The following is a 19,680-nucleotide window of genomic DNA, read 5'->3' on the forward strand; positions in this document are numbered from 1 at the left end:
CCTTGAGAAAGCGCACCACATCTGGCTGCGAAGCCAGGGAAGCACCCTTCAGGCGGCCCCTGAAGCAAGCCAGAGCCGCTACCTGGACTTTAAGGGAACTGAGCGACAGGCCTTTCTCCAGACCTTCTTGCAGGAACGCCAACACTGAAGAAATTGGAGCAGTGAAGGGAGAAAGTGAGCCTGCTTCACACCACGCTGCAAAGATACGCCAAACCCTGGCGTAAGCAGTAGAAGTAGAGCGCTTCCTCGCTCTTAGCATAGTGGCAATGACCTTGTCTGAGAAGCCCTTCTTCCTCAGACGCTGCCGCTCAATAGCCAGGCCGTAAGACCAAAGGGAGAGGGATCCTCCATCACCACGGGACCCTGATGTAACAGGCCCTGCTCCACTGAGAGCCGCAGAGGATCGTCGACTGAGAGCCTGATCAAGTCCGCATACCAGGGACGTCTGGGCCAATCCGGACCCACCAGGATTACCCTGCCGGGATGCTTTGCCACCCGGTCTAGCACCCTGCCCAACATGGGCCAGGGCGGGAACACATAGAGAAGCTCTTGTGTCGGCCACTGTTGGAGAAGAGCATCTACTCCCAGGGATCGAGGGTCCCGTCCTCTGCTGAAAAAGCGCGGCACTTGGCAATTGGCCGATGACGCCAACAGATCTAGGCTCGGCTGGCCCCAGCGCTTCGTGATGTCCAAGAACGCCTGAGCAGATAGCTGCCACTCTCCGGGCTCCAAGGTATGGCGACTGAGAAAGTCCGCCTTGACATTCATGACTCCGGCAATGTGGGCCGCTGAAAGCTGCTCCAGGTTCGCTTCCGCCCACTGGCATAGACTCATAGCCTCCTTGGCTAGAGGGGCGCTCTTGGTACCTCCCTGGCGGTTGATATAAGCCACAGCCGTGGCATTGTCCGACAGGACCCGTACAGGCTTCAACACCAGTACCGGGATGAACTCCAAAAACACCAACCGAATGGCTCTGAGTTCCAGGAGGTTGATAGACCACTTGCCTCTCCAGGAGACCAGAGCCCCTGCGCTGTCCTTCCCAAGCATTGGGCTCCCCAGCCCATCAAAGAGGCGTCTGTCGTGACGACAATCCACTCCGGGGTCACCAGAGGCATTCCTGCAGACAACTTGACTGTCTGCGTCCACCAGCTCAGCGCCTTGCGCACTGCTGGGTCCAAGGGAAGGCGCACAGCATAATCCTCCGACATCGGAGTCCAGCGCAACAGCAGAGATAGCTGTAGTGGTCTCATATGAGCCCTGGCTCAGGGCACTACTTCCATCGTGGCCGTCATAGAGCCCAACAGCTGCACGTAGTCCGAAGCCCGAATAGGAGAGGCTACTAGGAACTAGTCCACCTGAGCCTGAAGCTTGACAATCCGATTGTCTGGCAGGAACACTCTGCCCACTTGGGTGTCGAATCGAACTCCCAGATACTCCAGGGACTGAGTCGGGCGCAGCTGGCTCTTCTTCCAGTTGATGATCCATCCTAGGGAGCTCAAAAGAGCAACTACCCGGTCCATAGCTTGCCGCACTCTGCATAAGAGGGGGCTCGGATCAACCAGTCGTCCAGATAAGGATGGACTTGTACTTCTTCCTTTAGCAGGAAGGCCGCTATGACCCCCATTACTTTGGAAAAGGTCCGCGGAGCAGTAGCCAACCCGAAAGGGAGGGCTCTGAACTGGAAGTGTCGTCTCAGGACTGTAAAACGCAGAAAGCGTTGGAGAGGAGGCCAGATGGGAATATGCAGGTACGCTTCCTAGATGCCCAAGGAAGCCAAGAACTCTCCTGCCTTCACTGCCGCTATAACAGAGCGGAGAGTCTCCACTTTCAAGGCCCGATTGACCCCTTTGAGGTCGAGGATAGGCCGGACAGAATCTCCTTTCTTTGGTACCACAAAGTAAATGGAGTAACGTCCCTTGCCAATCTGATTTTTTGGCACCGGAACGACCGCACCCAGGCGGATCAGGTTGTCCAAGGTCTGCTGCACTGCCACAGCTTTGACCGGAGACTTGCAGGGAGAGAGTACAAACCCGTCTCTTAAGGGTCGGCAGAACTCTAGCTTGTAGCCGTCTCTGATGACTTCCAGCACCCAAGCTTGTGAAGTTACTGTGGTCCGCTCACCCAGAAACGAGGACAGCCGTCCTCCAATCTGCACTGGGGCGTGGACCAAGGCCCCGTCACTGGGTACGAGACCCTGGGGGAGGACCGGAGGGAGCACCTCCGGGACGGCGGTCTCTGCGAAATGAATGCTGCTTGGGGGAGAAAAACCTCTTGAAGGAAGAGGGGGCAGAGGAGCCCGACCTGCCCGGGCGGTACCGACGGGCTTCCTGAAACCGTCCTCTGGAGGTACCGGGACGAGTACTAGCCCGAGCCCTGACCTCTGGTAACTTCTGCCCTTAGACGTGCCGAGATCGGTCACGATTTTGTCCAGCTCGATCCCAAAGAGCAGCTTGCCTTTAAAAGGCAATCTAGCCAGGCGGGATTTAGAGGCGTGGTCAGCAGACCAATGTTTCAGCCAAAGCCACCGCCGCGCAGAGACTGTCTGAGCCATGCCTTTAGCTGAGGCTCTCAAGACATCATACAGCAAGTCTGCCAAATAGGCTAGGCCCGATTCCAGGGCCGGCCAATCAACCCTCAAGGAATGATCCGAGGGGGAAGCCCGCTGCACCATAGTCAGGCACGCCCTGGCCACATAGGAACCGCAAACCGAGGCCTGCAAACTTAAAGCAGTTGCCTCAAAGGACGACCTTAAGGCCGCCTCCAATCTTCTGTCTTGGGCGTCCTTTAGGGCCGTGCCACCTTCCACCGGCAAAGCCGTTTTCTTAGTCACCGCAGTGATTAAAGAATCCACAGTAGGCCACAGATAGGCCTCACGTTCACTTTCAGGTAAAGGATAGAGGCGGGACATAGCCCTAGCCACCTTGAGGCTCGCTTTCGGGACATCCCATTGAGCCGAAATTAAGGTGTGCATGGCATCATGCACGTGGAAGGTTCTAGGCGGGCGCTTCGTCCCCAGCATAATGGCAGAGCCAACAGGGGCTGAGGGAGAGACGTCCTCCGGAGAGGAAATCTTCAAAATGCCCATGGCCTGCACTAACAGGTTGGGCAAATCCTCTGGGCTAAACGCGCTGCAGAGGGGTCATCCGCTCCATCCGAGCGGGGATCCGTCTCCTCCAAGGAATCCGCAAAGGACCGTTGGGAGACCTCAGACACGCTGCCCTCATCTACATCGGAGGAGACACAGTCCTCCAAGGCCTGGAAATCAACCCGAGGGCGTTTACCTCTGGGAACCTCAACCTCTTTATCAGAAGAGGGAGCAGGGGCAGCGTTGTGCATGAGGAAAGCCTGATGCAGCAGCAAAACAAACTCGGGGGAGAAACCCCCCAGACTGTGCACTTCCGCAGCCTGGGCAACAGCCCTAGACGCACCCTCAACCGGCGCTCGCAAGAGCGGGGGAGAAACATGCTGCGCATCCAAAATGGCGTCCGGCGCGACACTCCGCGAAGGAGCCGCGCGGGAAGAGCGGCGCTTACTTTAGCCGCTTTGTGCCCTCGCCCAAATTAAGGGCGTTCATGGCATTAATGTCTCCAACCTCAAGGGCGGCCCCGAAGAAGCCGTCCGAGCCGCGTGGCCGGCCAAGATGGCGGAGGCGAGGAGCGGGGGATGGGCGTTTATGGCGGGAAAAACCGCCACGCCGGAGGAAGGACCGGGACATTCATCGGTCACGAAACTGTCACCCAACAAGGGCGAATCAGGCTGTAAGACCCCCGCATCCCCTCTAGAAGCGCTCAAGCGATCCGGGGAGCGACCCTTTGCGCCCTCGCCCTCCGACGCCATATGCCACGAGGAGAAGAATCGGGGAACCCCCTGCCCGCTATAAAAAAGGTAAAAATTACCTGCTTGCCGCTCCGAGCTGTAACGAACTGGTGTCCCAGTGAGTAGCTGCAATGAACGTTTAAATAAACGTCGAAATAAACGCCTTTAAGGACGTTTAAAATTTTTTTTTTTTTTTTTTTTTTTAAACGGAGCCAGCGGGAGGGGGGAGAAAAGGAGGGACCTGGCACCACCAGGTTTGCACTTGCTCAAAAGAGCCCTCAACCCCAGGCCTCAACAAAACCTAAGGATTAGGCTTGGAGGCCTAGCCAGAGCTGCTGCTGTGTGTGACCACCACCTGCTGAGATAGAGAACATACTAAGGAGTTTCCGGCAGCACATGACCACATATAGGGAGGCAAAAGTTTGCTCTCTATCTCCACCTGCTGGTAGATGGACACAACCCACCAGTCTATGGATTGATCAGCTTGATGATATGGAAATCTGAGTTTGATTTGTCCTTGCCATTCTCAGAGCACAGACCGTAGAAGTCTGCCCAGCACTGTTCTTGTACTAAAAGTTCTGAACTTAATGTCGAAGCCCCTTAAAATTTACACTCCAGTCCATCCATATCTATTCAGTCACGAATGACAGGAGTATATCAAGAAACCAAAGATACCACTGTAATTTGACCTCCATGTGTTAAACATTTAATCTTGAGAATATTTCCAGATTACCCACTGCTTGGAACATGCTAAACTCATGACCCACATAGAATTGTGAAGAATAAAGATGTTGTGATCATCTAGGACATTCCCTTTCCCACATATAAAAAGCTTAATGTGGGAATTTACCAGGCATTGTGATAAAGGAGAAGAGGGCAAGAACAGCACTTTTAATAGAAGGGCCAGTGTCAGGTACTATTTTGTTTTACATATGGAGAAAGAGAAGATCCTCAGGTACCTACAAATGCAATCAAGACCAAGAAAATGTGGCAGAAGGATACAGAAATTGTCCTAATTTTATTGAGTGCCACCACCTAATTAAAAATAATTTCCAAGTGTATTTGTGCAATACACCTTATTAATTTAAAAAGAGGCTCTCTTTGGAACAATGCAAGTGCTGAGATGAGCATTAGCAGTAAATCAGAGAGGCTAAAGTCATCTCCAACATTCCCTGGCATAGGGGTGAGGTTCACTCCTGTCATGCTATGCACACAACTAACCCATTTGGAAATATTACCCCATCAATGACACTCTCAGACACAGATTCTTTAATGTATAGTTAGAAGCAAAGAGGGAACTGCAACCGGAACCAGGCTAATGGATGCAGAAACACAAACACAAAACTTGCTCACAGTCTAAAAGACACAGCACCAAGGAGCCACATAGGCAGAATAAAAGCTAATATCATTATCAGAACTGCTGCTCTGCACTTCCCCCCTTCCCTCCTGACAGTCTCTGATGCAAGACCACCCATTCCTAAGGATTGATTTCCATGCATGTCATCTGTATATGCAACCTCTTAATAAAATTGCACACAGTGCTGAAAATCTCAAAATGCACCAGGATGGGATGGTCAGAAATCCATGTCCTTAAATCTGGTGACTTGGAATTCTGTGCACAAAGCCAAAATATTGGCCCAGAAATGGAGTCTCGGTTTATATTTGAGTCGCCATCCGAAGACGGGTGCTTTTTGTGAGCCCTCCCCATCTGATAACTGGCACTACTGTCCCCGTAGAATCCACCATTCCCTCCCTTCCCTGAGGTGTCCTGCTGTGGCTGGCTCTGCCCCCAGCCTCCCCAACTGGAAACTCCTACTGTATACTCCCTTCCATTGTAAAGAGTACACTCCCCCCCCACCGGACCCACCACAGGTCCCTCCCCAGGTTTAGCTTTCTGACAATTTCCTGTACTTTCCAGGCACTATCCACATAGTGATAAATGTTTTAGATAGTTTTGATCCTTATTCAGTTACCTGTTATTTGCCTGTTATTTTCCATCTGTTTTTATAGTTCACTGTTCAATATTTTGTATGACAATAAACCTTTTTTACTTTGTTGACTCTGCTTGTCTGGACTGACTACGAATCCTGGTGGTTTGTGTATTGGGTCTGCGAGTACTGTGGGACCACTGGGAGTGTGGCCCCAGTAACCTAGAAATCACCGGGGATAACTTGAGAACAGGAGACTCACCCAGAGGAGGTTGGGACCCAGTCGGTGGGAGGAGGGTGCTAGTGTAGAGCACATGCCCAGGTGCATGTCCTCTAAGTGGCTGCAGGGTTAGCCCCAGGTGAGTGACAAGTTTATAGCCTTGGTGGTCCAGTATTGAGCCGGAGCAGGAACGATCATTCTATGCTTCTGCCTGTGCAGTCTACCAAAAATGGCTGCCACGAGTTCCAGCAGTAATCTAGCGAGACTGCTGCTGAAAATTGTGGCAGCTGCAAGGGCAGGAGCGTAGGAGGATTGCTCCTGCCCCAGCTTACAACGAAAGAAGTGTCTTCAATACAACGGAGGGAGTGGGCAGTGAGAGTGTCCAGTTGGGGGTGGGGGCTAGGGGCAGAGCTGGCTGAAGCAGGATACCTTGGGAAAAGGAGGGAATGGCAGGAATACAGGATGTGCGGTGGAGGGAGTGAAGGAAGAAGAGAGAGGATTACTTGAATATAAACCATTGGTTCATATCTGAGTTAACATTCCTCTCCTTTTTTTAAGGAAAAAATGTTATCTTGGTTTATAATTAGATGGGTTTATATTCAAGTATATATGGTATGTGGAGTCAGTCAGCCTACCCCCACAACTCTTTTTCAACTGCACAGATCCTGACTAAGCCTTTGAAAGTGTAAGCAAAGTTGCCAATTCTGCGGTAAAACTGCAGAATTGGGCATTCCTGCTTCCCTCCACGGGTTTTTTGCAAGTTGTAGCTTTTTGGACGTTTTTTTAATCCCCGTGACTGCAGGTTGGGCAGCATACGGATATACACAGAGGAAGTATAATAACGGAATAACTTTTCATAGGCAGTTATTTGTTATAAATGGTAATCAATGTGTCATTTGGAGGGGCTGGTTATAGGGACACCCTAGCACTTGTTATATATATTCCTGCACAGATTTCTTTCTCATGGTAAAGGGCCACTAAAACAGACATCATGTTATGAGAATCAGGTGCTCAACATTCAGAGTTTCTATCTATTTATTTTATTTATTTATTAGGATTTATTTACCGCCTTTTTGAAGAAATTCACTCAAGGCACTGTACAATAAGAACAGATCAAACATGAACAATAGGCAATTACAGCAGTAAAAATAGTCAAATAACAATACAAAGTATGACATAGAGAGGCATAATCGAACGGGGATGACATCTCTAAGGGCACCCATCTGTAAGGACGGCGCCGCAAGGGGGCAAGGAAACCCGTATTATTGAAACCAGATGGGCGTCCATATTTTGTTTCGATAATACGGTCGGGGACGCCCAAATCTCAACATTTAGGTCGACTTTAGAGATGGGCGAACTTAGAGATGGTCGTCGCCAGTTTTCACCCATAATGGAAACCGAGGACGCCCATCTCAAAAACAACCGTCATTTGCTCATGGGAGGAGCCAGCATTCATAGTGCACTGGTCCCACTAACTGAACGGAAAAAGCCCTTCCCTTACCGATTCCCTAGCGATTCAGAAAGGAACGGGCATGCATGAAGGAAATCGTATGCAAATGAGCTGCTTGCTGTTAGCTCATTTGCACACGATTTCCTTCCTAAGGAGGGGAAGCCAGTGCAGAGCAGCCAGGCGTTATGTGTGGCTGCTCTGTGCATGCCAAAGACGGTTTCATACATGCAGACAAGCTGCATGTATAACAGCCGTCTACAACCTTTGAAAAACACAAGTCCAGGTGAAAACGTCCAAGTGCTTGTCAGGGACTTCTTTTTTTTAAGAGTATGGGTGAAGGATGTCCTTCGCTATACCTCCGTCCCTACGATGGCAGTCGAGGACGTCCTTCCTATGCCTCCGTCCCTGCGACGGCAGTTGGGGATGTCCAAAATGTGGATGTTTCTGTGAGAAGGACATCCATGCCTTTGCTATGCTTCCGACACCCCCTTTATTTATTTGGATTTTGGATAACAAGTAGCAGGAGTGGGATTTAAACTGGCCACCTCTGGATTGCAAGACCAGTACTCTAACCAATAGGCCACTCCTCTCCACTCCCTTGAAATCTGGCCATCCCTGTGGGGGGACGGGGCAGCTCAGGATGTCCAAAATGTTTGAAAGAAGGATGTCCACGCCTTCGCTATGCCTCTGCTACTGTTGTGATGGACCTGAGTATGACATTTCAGGCTGGCAAAAAATGTTCTTAAAGTTGTTTTTTTCAGGGTGGGAGGGGGGAGGTCATCCCCAATTTCCTCCGGTGGTCATCTGGTCAGTTCAGGCACCTTTTTAAGACTTGGTCGTAACAAAAAATGGACCAAGTGAAGTCGGCCAAGTGCTCGTCAGGGACGCCCTTCTTTTTTCCATTATTGCTCGAGGACGCCCATCTGTTAGGCACACCCCAGTCCCGCCTTCACTACGCCTCCGACACGCCCCCGGGAACTTTGGTCGTCCCCGCAACGGAAAGCAGTTGGGGACGGCCAAAATCGGCTTTCGATTATACCGGTTTGGGCGACCCTGAGAGAAGGACGCCCATCTCCCGATTTGTGTCAAAAGATGGGCGCCCTTCTCCTTCGATTATGCCCCTGACAGTATACTACTGTACTTACAATGTCAACACAATACGTAATAGAACATTTTAATTGATAGTGAACGGTAAAGCAAAGATGGAACATACAGATAGATAGGAGAGTAAGAAAGTAAAGTGATGGTTAAATATTATCTCAGCTAGGGTAGGAATGGATAAACATGTTCTGCTGCAGTGTGTGCAGCCCCTGTCATTCCTTGTGCATGTGAGTGAGACTAACAAGTTATTTACTTCTTCCATTAAAGGCCTGGTTGAAGAGCCAAGCTTTCACCTGCTTCCTGAAGTAGAGATAGTCTTGTGTTAAGCAAAACCTTTCAGGCAGTGCATTCCAGAGTGTGGGGGCTACTCCAGAGAAGGCTCGCTTGCGGGTATCACATCGTGTAATGTCTTTTGGAGAGAATGTGGTTAGTGATAGTCCTTGAGAGGACCTTAGTGTCCTTGGCGGTGTGTAGAGGATCATCCTGTTCTTCAGGTACTCAGTCAGGGCCATTTCCTTTGAGGGCCTTGAAGGCCAGTTTTAAATTTAGCCATGTATTGTACTGGTAGCCAATGACGTTTTTGACATGCTGATTAAGATTGTGATGCTGATGTTGCTAATTATTATGCTGCTGCTGCTGCTGCTGATGCTACTGATTATCATTATGATTATGCTGCTGGTTATACTGATTATGCTGATGATGATTACGATGACACTAGCAATGTTCATATTGAACTTATTAATATTCATATAGGCCTCATATAAAGCTTATTAATATTAACATTGGGCTATTTTTTAGCTACTTTTAGGTTGGAAAAAATGTTGCCATCTGGCAACACTGAAAGAGTTTCTGGGCAGTAGCTATACCAGTTTATCTGACATATATCTCTTTTGGATTTTGAGTAGAAGAGCTTTTTCTTATTCTGCATGCACATCAATTTGGGGTCATCTGCCCAAGTGAACTTGTGTTGTTATTTCTCTGTTGTCCAGCTCTCATGCTGGACAACTACTCCCAGTAGAGTTCAACATTTATCCAAGTGGGAGTTTGTTGAAGGCTGTCCCAGATCTGTGTTACTACTACTACTACTATTTAGCATTTCTATAGCGCTACAAGGCATACGCAGCGCTGCACAAACATAGAAGAAAGACAGTCCCTGCTCAAAGAGCTTACAATCCAATACGATCCACAGCTTATGAGGATGGGCTTGAAATCACTCAATGGCCACACACTCTTGAGCCACTTGATAGACAAAAGTTGGGTACACCAAGGCTCCCCTGTTTCCTATCCCTTGATCTGCCCTTGCCCCCTCCAATGGCCATGTCCCCTTTTCTGATCGCAGCCTAAAGATATGTGCATAAATTTAAATTAATGCCAATTAGCGCCAATAATCAGCACCCAATTATTGGCGCTAATTGGATTAAATTGTGTGCACAAATTGGATGCATGCCCAAATTTGAGTGCGCAATTTTGAGAACCATATATATAGAACTGGGCTGAAAATGTACAAATTTTATTAACTGTATAAAGAATAGTAAATGACCAGATATAAGCATGAATACAATCAATGGTGTTAACTTGGAGATGGCAAATTGAATCCTAGTAACAGGAATAACAGAATCATAAATATGAACATCTAACAATATAAAACAAATCGCATAACAGAAATATGTCAGCAGAACACCAATGAAACCATATTAGGCAGCATGGAAGAATATTCATATAATATAGATAGAATATTCACGATGTCAGCAAAACACAAATTAAGCACCTTAATAGACACACACATTAGAATGTGTAATTAAACTCTGGAATTCACTGCCAGAGAATGTGATAAAAAACAGTTAGCTAAGCAGGGTTTAAAACCAGAATAACAAAATTCCTGCTACTATCATCAAGTTCTTAAATCCTTTGCAATTGCATTGCCAGCCTTTTTGATAAGCAACATACTCTGTGCAGCCAATGCATAACTACCATATTTAACTCACCTGTGCAAAAAAGCCCTTTCTGCTTCGCCTGGCATACAACAATCTCTTCCAAAGGAGGGCCACAAACTGCTGTCTCACCAGATTCCAGCCCTTCACCTGAGAGGAACCTTTGCCATCTATGCCATTGAGAAGGTCGGTCTCACGGGATTCTGTGGGAGACAGAAATATTGTCTTTCCTGTTATGTCCATACAGTAATACTCTTTCACCTTCTCCATCAAGCACCATGCAAAAGCCTCTTCTGAAAGGTTATATCAGTACAGATCTAGCACTATAGTGATGAACAATCAATCCTTGTTGCAAGCTTCACATATTGGAACACCAAACTTTGGAAATCTCTACCGAAGCAATTAAGTACTTAGAAGACTAGCTAAGATTCCATAAATTATTAAAGGCTTTTCTATTAGGTATATATCTTATCAAAAGACAATAAACTAAACTAATGTAGCTGTCTCTATTATATTATTTATTTTTTTTAGATATAGATTTTATTTAGATTTTGATCACACATTTTTAAAGTAGTAGCTCAAGATGAGTTACATTCAGGTACACTGGGTATTTCTTTGTCCCTGGAGGGCTCACAATCTAATTTTGTACCTGAGGCAATGGAGGGTTAAGGATTTGCCCAAGATCACAAGGAGCAGCAGTGGGATTTGAACCGGCCACCTCTTATATGTTTCAACATAACCAATACGCTAGGCTAGATACATGACAAACTCACAATTATTCCTAATATGTTATAATTAATTATCTGACTGTATTATACTTTTCATGTTTTTCTTGAATGTAAGCCACATTGAACCTGAGCTTGTTTGGGATAATGTGGGATACAAATGTCATAATAATAATAATAATAATAATAATAACAGTAGATGAAACTCCTCATCTGAGGAAAGGTTAAAGAGGTCAGGGTTCTTCAGCTTAGAAAAGAGAAGGTGAGGGGAGAGATATAGATATGACTGAGGTCTACAAAATCCTGAGTGGTGTAGAACAAGTAGAAGGGAATCAATTTTTTACTATTTACAAAGACTACGGAACACTCAAGAAAGTTACATGGAAATACTTTTAAAACAAACAGGAGAAAATATTTTTCACTCAATGAATAGTTAAGCTCTGGAACTCTTTGCTGGAGGATGTAGTTAGCATATCTGGGTTTAAAAAAAGGTTTGGACAAGTTCCTGGAAGAAACGTTCATAGTCTGCTATTGAGACAAACATGGGGAAGCTATTGCTTGCCCTGGGGTTGGTAGCATGGAAAGTTGCTACTATTTGGGTTTCTGGCAAATATTTGTGACCTGGATTGGCCACTGTTTGAAACAGGATACTGGGCTAGATGGACCATTGGTCTGACTCAGTATGGCTTTTTTAATGTTCTTAGGTCATTATGTCAAAGGATGAGTCTTCTAACAATTACTCATACAACTAGTGAATTCAATTTCATTAAAATGAGCATGCTGGACACGAGGGAAACAGGGTGGCAAGGGGGCACAAAACAAAGCAGGGGCTTCAAAATTGCTTGTGCTTAGCTGTTACATAAGTACATAAGTATTGCCATATTGGGAAAGAACAAAGGTCCATCGAACCCAGCATCCTGTTTCCAACAGTGGCCAATCCAGGTCACAAATACCTGGCAAGATCACAAAAATGTACAAAACATTTTATACTGCTTATCCAAGAAATAGTGGATTTTCTCCAAGCTCATTTAATAACGGTCTATGGACTTTTCCTTTAGGAAGCCGTCCAAACCTTTTTAAAACTCCGCTAAGCTAACCGCCTTTACCACATTCTCTGGCAATGAATTCCAGAGTTTAATTACACGTTGAGTGAAGAAAAGTTTCTCCGATTCGTTTTAAATTTACTACATTGTAGCTTCATCGCATGCCCCCTAGTCCTAGTATTTTTGGAAAGCGTGAACAGACGCTTCACATCTACCCGTTCAACTTCACTCATTATTTTATAGACCTCTATATCTCCCTTCAGCCGCCTTTTCTTCATGCTGAAGAGCCCTAGCCACTTTAGCCTTTCCTCATAGGGAAGCCGTCTCATCCCCTTTATCATTTTCGTCGCCCTTCTATGCACCTTTTCTAATTCCACTATATCTTTTTTGAGATGCGGCGACCAGAATTGAACACAATATTCGAGGTGTGGTCGCACCATGGAGCAATACAAAGGCATTATAACATCCTCATTTTTGTTTTCCATTCCTTTCCTAATAATACCTAACATTCTATTTGCTTTCTTAGCCGCAGCAGCACACTGAGGTTTCAACTTATCATCAACGACGACACCTAGATCCCTTTCTTGGTCCATGACTCCTAATGTGGAACTTTGCATGACGAAGCTATAATTCGGGTTCCTCTTTCCCACATGCATCACTTTGCACTTGCTCACATTAAACATCATCTGCCATTTAGACGCCCAGTCTCCCAGTCTCGTAAGGTCCTCTTGTAATTTTTCACAATCCTCCCGCAATTTAACGACTTCGAACAACTTTGTGTCATCAGCAAATTTAATTACCTCACTAGTTACTCCCATCTCTAGGTCATTTATAAATATGTTAAAAAGCAGCGGTCCCAGCACAGAGCCCTGGGGAACCCCACTAACTACCCTTCTCCATTGAGAATACTGTCCATTTAGCCCTACTCTCGGTTTTCTATCTTTTTTTTTAATTCTTTATTTATAAGTATTTCATTTACATACAATGACATAAATGAGGAAATATCAGAAAATACTAACAGCGGAAAATAAAAGAAAACTACTTATAGCCATTTCTGGCTTAAAATAGAAGATAAGCTTTTAAATTTTGTCCACAATCTATTTGAATCAAGATACTAGGCAATAAAAGAAAAAGAAAAAAGAAATAACATAGCTATAAACTAAGTTATTAACGGTTGGGTTAATGCAGGGATTCTACAGCCAACATAACAGCGTTCTCATTTAGGGAGGCAAATCCTTGGGCTTAACAGCTTCCTTCATTACAATAAATTCTAACAACTTCGAGGGAGAGAAAAATATATAATTAACTAATTCAAAAGTTACATAGCATTTGCAAGGAAACTTTAACAGAAAAGTTGCACCTAAATTAATAACTCTAGATTTATACGATAGGAATTCCTTTCTCCTTTTCTGTGTGCTCCTTGCCATGTCGGGGAAAATTAGAATTTTCTGACCCAAGAAACAATCATTTAAATGGCGAAAGTATAGCCTGAAAATATTATTTCTATCTAGTTCAAGAGCGAATGTCACAATTAAAGTTGTTCTTTCGGTGATCACTTCCAGGGAGTTCTCAAGATATTCTGTCAAGTTAAGATTTGTAACAACCTGAGGTTGTTGTTCTACAGATCTCACTATTCCAGAAATATATTGTGCCCTTGTAATAGGAGGAACTCCCTCCACAGGGATTCCCAATATGTCTACAAAATATTTTCTAAGCATATCAATTGATGATACTAGAGAACATTTAGGAAAGTTCAATATCCTCAGGTTATTTTTCCTCCCGTTATTCTCCAAATACTCCATCTTTCTTTCCTGAGTTTCCTTTTCTTTTACCAAAGTCACTGTTAGATCCTGTAATTGTTTAAGCTCAGTCTCCATCTTAGACATTTTTTCATTCTGTTCTTGAACTTTTATAGATATGCTCTGACTATTTTGCTTCAGTTCCACAATTTCGCCATTTATGGAAGTATTCATATGAAGTAAAGTGTTTTTTACCTCCTGGATTGCGTCCCATAGCATAGGCATCGTCACCTGAGTTGGTCTTTTCATTCCTCCACTGCTCTCTGAAGTGACTCCGTGGGAGGCAGGGAACCCGACCAGCGTTTGTCCCTGAGTTGTTATCTCCTTCCCCGGAGTTGAGGTACTCGAGGGACCCCCTTCCACAAACAGTAATTCCAACTGTTGTGGACCCGTCGATTCCGCTACACTTCCAGGCTGTGGGGGAGCGGTGAGAGAACGAGGGCTCAGCGTTGCGCCCTCTACGCTGCGCTCTGCTCCAAACTGGAGCGAGCCCGTCGAAGTAGAAGCCTGCACAGCCAGGGTCCCGATTCCAAAGTTTTCAAGCGTCGTTTGATGAGAAGCTGGGGTTAGCACCGGCACTAAGGAGGTAGGTGCCGGCGTTTTTCCCTTTCTTTTCCCCATCTAGAAGTCGGGGTAAGAATTTCTCTCTCGCGAACGCCGTCAAATCTTAGGAGCTCCGGGATCCAGCAGCCGTTACCGGCGCCATCTTGATTCCTGTTTTCTATCTTTTAACCATTTTTTAATCCACAATAGAACACTACTTCCTACCCCATGACTCTCCAATTTCCTCTGGAGTCTTTTATGAGGTACTTTGTCAAACGCCTTCTGAAAATCCAGATACACATTATCAACCGGCTTCCCTTTATCCACATGTTTGTTCACCCCTTCAAAGAAATGTAGTAGATTGGTGAGGCAAGATTTCCCTTCACTAAATCCATGTTGACTTTGTCTCATTAATCCATGCTTTTGAATATGCTCTGTAATTTTGTTGTTAATAATAGTCTCTATCATTTTGCCCGACACCGACATCAGACTTACCAGTCTATAATTTCCCGGATCTCCTCTGGAACCTTTTTTTAAAATCGGCGTTACATTGGCCACCCTCCAATCTTCCGGTACCATGCTCGATTTTAAGGATAAATTACATATTTCTAACAATAGCTCCGCAAGCTCATTTTTGAGTTCTATCAGTACTCTGCGATGAATACCATCCAGTCCAGGAGATTTGCTACTCTTCAGTTTGTAGAACTGCCCCATTACATCCTCCAGGTTTATAGAGAATTCATTAAGTTTCTCTGACTCATCAGCTTCGAAAACCATTTCCAGCACCGGTATCCCACCCAAATCTTCCTCGGTGAAGACCGAAGCAAAGAATTCATTTAATCTCTCCACTACGGCTGTCTTCCCTGATCGCCCCTTTTACTCCTCGGTCATCTAGAGGTCCAACCGATTCTTTTGCCGGCTTCCTGCTTTTAATATACCTAAAAAATTTTTTACTATGTGTTTTTGCCTCCAACGCAATCTTTTTTTCGAAGTCCCTTTTAGCTTTCCTTATCAGCGCTTTGCATTTGACTTGACATTCCTTATGCTGTTTCTTATTATTTTCAGTCGGTTCCTTCTTCCATTTTCTGAAGGATTTTCTTTTAGCTCTAATAGCTTCCTTCACCTCACTATTTAACCACGCCGGCTGTCATTTGGTCTTCCGTCCTCCTTTTTTAATACGCGGAATATATTTGGCCTGGGCTTCCAGAATGGTGTATTTGAACAGCATCCATGCCTGATGTAAATTTTTGACCCTCGCAGTTGCTCCTCTAAGTTTTCTTTTCACCGTTCTTCTCATTTTATCATAGTCTCCTTTTTTAAAGTTAAACGCTAACGTATTTGATTTCCTATGTATACTTACTTCAAAGCTAATATCAAATCCGACCATATTATGATCACTGTTATCAAGCAGCCCCAGCACCATTACCTCCCGTACCAGATCATTCGCTCCACTAAGGACTAGGTCTAGAATTTTTCCTGTACCAGCTGCTCCATAAAGCTGTCCTTGATTTCATCAAGGAATTTTACCTCCCTAGCGTGTCCCGATGTTATATTTACCCAGTCAATATCGGGGTAATTGAAATCACCCATTATTATTGTGTTGCCCAGTTTGTTTGCGTCCCTAATTTCCTTTAACATTTCTGCATCCGTCTGTTCATCCTGGCCAGGCGGACGGTAGTACACTCCTATCATTATCCTTTTCCCCTTTACACATGTTCCGAAATAGTCAACACAAAAACAGAATAAACTCCATGAAAACTCTGTTATATGATAATGATGATATACAAAGAGTCAACAGAATACGGAAATGGGTCTAAATTAGCATTTGTATGTAAGCAACAATTTTTTTTCAAATGTATTAGCTATCTCTATGGGTAAAATGGTGTTTTACTCACAGATTATAGCTACTTGAAAATTGCTTACCCTCCCTGTGGGTAAGGCAAGTGTTCTGTGGAGCAAATTTAGATCAGGGGTTCTCAACCCTATCTCTTGTCTGGAACTCATTGTAACTAGGCTATGCACATTAGATCTAAGGTAGCAAGATCTCTTTGAAGACCTCAGAGAATCCCTGACCTAGAGTTCCTACCTGCACTAGACAACCACCCTCAGAAACAGAATGGTGAACCTTCACTTCTCATTTCCATTTCCATAAAGAAGAAACTATTTTAACTTGCCACAAAACTAGATTTAACTGGGAATTTATAGATCAATCCAAAGAAATCAATATTGATTTTGTTTTAATGTTATGGGCACTGTTTCACTGCATCCTAGTGTGATGGCAAAAGTATTGCTATGGCATGCCAGACAAACTTGGCTTCAAAGCTGCCATCTCCACACCCTTGATGCCAAATGTTCCAGTTTTCATGAAATCCAGCACCAGGCAATGCTATTTCTGCACTGAAAGAGAAAACAGGGAGGTGAAAGCTTCAGAATAACGCCAAAATAACATTGTGCCAATTCTATGAGTGCTCTACTGAAAAATCTGGGTTCAGTTCTTATGTCAAACTTTTGTTCCTTGGGCTGTTACACTAACAGCCATATTGAAAATTGTGTTCTGGCAACATCTAGTGACCACCCAGGGCATTTCAATGCAATTTGGAAAACATTTCAGGGTTAATATTCAGTTGAACTTTTCTGGGTAAGAACAGCTTCTATCCAGATAAGTTCTGTTCACCAGATTCATATGTGGAATTCAGCAGTATTATGTGGATAACACTAATGAAAATCCAGACAGACAACCTCAGCACTAGCCCAGTGAGGTTTTTTTTTTTTTGGGGGGGGGGGGGGGGAGGGGGGAAGAGAGGAGGCCTGGGAGGAGTTGGCATTTACCCAGTTAGCAGTGATATTCAGTCCACTAACCAGGTAACTGCCCAACTACAATTTGAACAAAAAGATTATACTAACTTTATACAGTTACTTATCCAGGTATTGGTCTGAATATTGCTGGCACCCAGATAAGTAGCAGCTGCCAAGTTATACCTGGAAATTCAGTGCTGGCCAATATCCAGATACTAAAACTGGATATCCAGGTATAAAAAATCCATAGCAGAAGGGGTTTTAAAAAACACTGACCACCACAAACTCAACATTACCCTCTTCATGTCCACAGGTAACTATAGTCTGGTCTATACACACTTGAAGAGAACAGAGGGAAAGAGGGAAGGGTGAGAAAAAAACACTGTAAGCTACACTCACACTCTTCTGAGGAGGGCCAGGAGCAAGGAAAAAGGCCTCACAAAAGAGGATAAACAGAGCTAACAGAATTCAAAGAATGGCAGCCATAAGCTGGAATTCACATTTACCTGGATCCACATCAGAATCATTTGGGTCAAAATTATCATCTTCTGTGAATGGCCGCAGGCAGCTCTGTCTGTCTCCAAAGGCATATCCCTTCCTTCTGGCAGGCAATGTGCCATCTGAAAACCAAAAGAAGCTTGGATACTACTCTGTCAAAACAAAATAGTCTCCATGTCCCACAAAGAATCCAAAACAGCAAACCAAAGTGTGACACCCAACTACTGTAAAGGAAACAAAATGCCTCAGAGTTTAATCAGGCTGACCTAAAATAAATTTGCTTTTCTGTCGGTAATGAATTAAACCCACTGGAAACCAGTACACCCATGGAAAAAGAGCTTCTTCCATCAGGGACCACATAGCCTGGTATGCTTTAATGTTAGTACAACAGAAACAAAGTACTGGACGAGGTTATGGCAACATTTTGAACCCAGAAATACAGGAGTTGGAGTGACTGAGTACAGTTCCTGTTTCCACTATACCACCAGGCACCCTCTGAGAGAGAAGAAATATTCCCTGGGAAAAAGCAGAGTGATTCGGGTTTCCCAAAAGAAACTGAGGGGTGCTGCTCTTAGTCACATGGATAAATGTCCTTGGCTCAAGGATTACCTGAGGTCTCTGCATCTACACCAGTGTCTTCTGCCACTTTGAGAAATATCTAAATAGTGAACAAGAAATATCAGAATATAAATACAATACCCACTGAGTCCGAGTGTCAATATGTTTAGAAACAAGTTTGTCACAAAAGATGCATTTCATAGCCAGATTCACTTGCTCTGTAAAGGATCCCAAATGCTTGCAAATGAATGTGTATGGTCTTTACTCAATTCTGCCAGCTTTATTTTTCTTTACTACTATTTTCTTAGTTGTGTAATTTTACATGCACCCCAGCTCTAAACCAGAATACAACTCATATATGCAAAGTACCTTTTCTTAGTCAAAATTACTTGGCATGTCTTGGCACGCGGCAGAGCTCACAATTCCTCAAAGGAAGGTAAAAGAGAAGAGACCCAGCCGTCACTCAATGGCTAGACATGCTAGCCAGAACTGGGATGCAATGTGCAGGGACCCAGAAGGAATCCTAACTAAAAGTGCAATGACTGGGGAGGAGAACTTAGAGGAAATATTCCAGTAATTGGAAATTAATGATTATGGCATCATGGTCTGTTAGAACTGGTTCTGGCTGAGCTGGAAGCCCAATGGAACAGGAGAAAAGTACCAGGTGAAAATTATAAATGTATCAGCAGTAACAGTCTTAGGGCCTTGTTTATGAAGCCGCAGTGTAGGCACACTAGCATTTTTAGTGTACACTAATGCTAGAGACACCCATTCCAATATTTTGCTCAATACAGCAAATAGCTTTAGGGAGAGGCAACAAATTGGTTTATTTGCTCCCTCTAGCAACAAAAGTGTTCCACTGCCACTGTTTCCACACACATGTCCTACCCATGGCAGGACAGCGTAGAACGGCCATGGGTAGGACATGAAGAGGGAGGAGTTTGAATGGGCCTATCCAGCTTATTTTCGAAAGAGATCGCCGGCCATCTTCCGACACAAATCGGGAGATGGCCGGCCATCTCCTGAACCCGGCCAAATCGGTATAATCGAAAGTCGATTTTGGCCGGCTTCAACAGCTTTCTGTCGCCGGGACGGCCAAAGTTCCTGGGGCTGTGTTGGAAGGGTAGCAAAGGCAGGACAGGGGCGTGCTTAAGAGATGGGTGCCCTCGGCCGATAATGGAAAAAATAAGGGCGTCCCTGGCGAGAATTTGGTCCACTTTATTTGGTCCCTTTTTTTTCATGTCCAAGTCCCAAAACAGTGCCTGAACTGAC

General features: G+C 45.0%; 1 protein-coding gene across 1 annotated transcript in view; it reads right to left on the reverse strand.

Moving 5' to 3' along the window:
• ABCA1 (ATP binding cassette subfamily A member 1) overlaps window positions 1-19,680 on the reverse strand; it is a 706,841-nt gene that overhangs the window by 316,901 nt on the left and 370,260 nt on the right. The window contains 3 exon segments of the mRNA XM_030194329.1: window positions 10,501-10,649; window positions 17,859-17,972; window positions 18,460-18,508. Of these exon segments, the coding sequence (XP_030050189.1) occupies window positions 10,501-10,649; window positions 17,859-17,972; window positions 18,460-18,508 (312 nt within the window).

Source organism: Microcaecilia unicolor, chromosome 2 (genome assembly GCF_901765095.1).
Source record: "Microcaecilia unicolor chromosome 2, aMicUni1.1, whole genome shotgun sequence".
In the NCBI taxonomy this organism is placed as follows: Eukaryota; Metazoa; Chordata; class Amphibia; order Gymnophiona; family Siphonopidae; genus Microcaecilia; species Microcaecilia unicolor.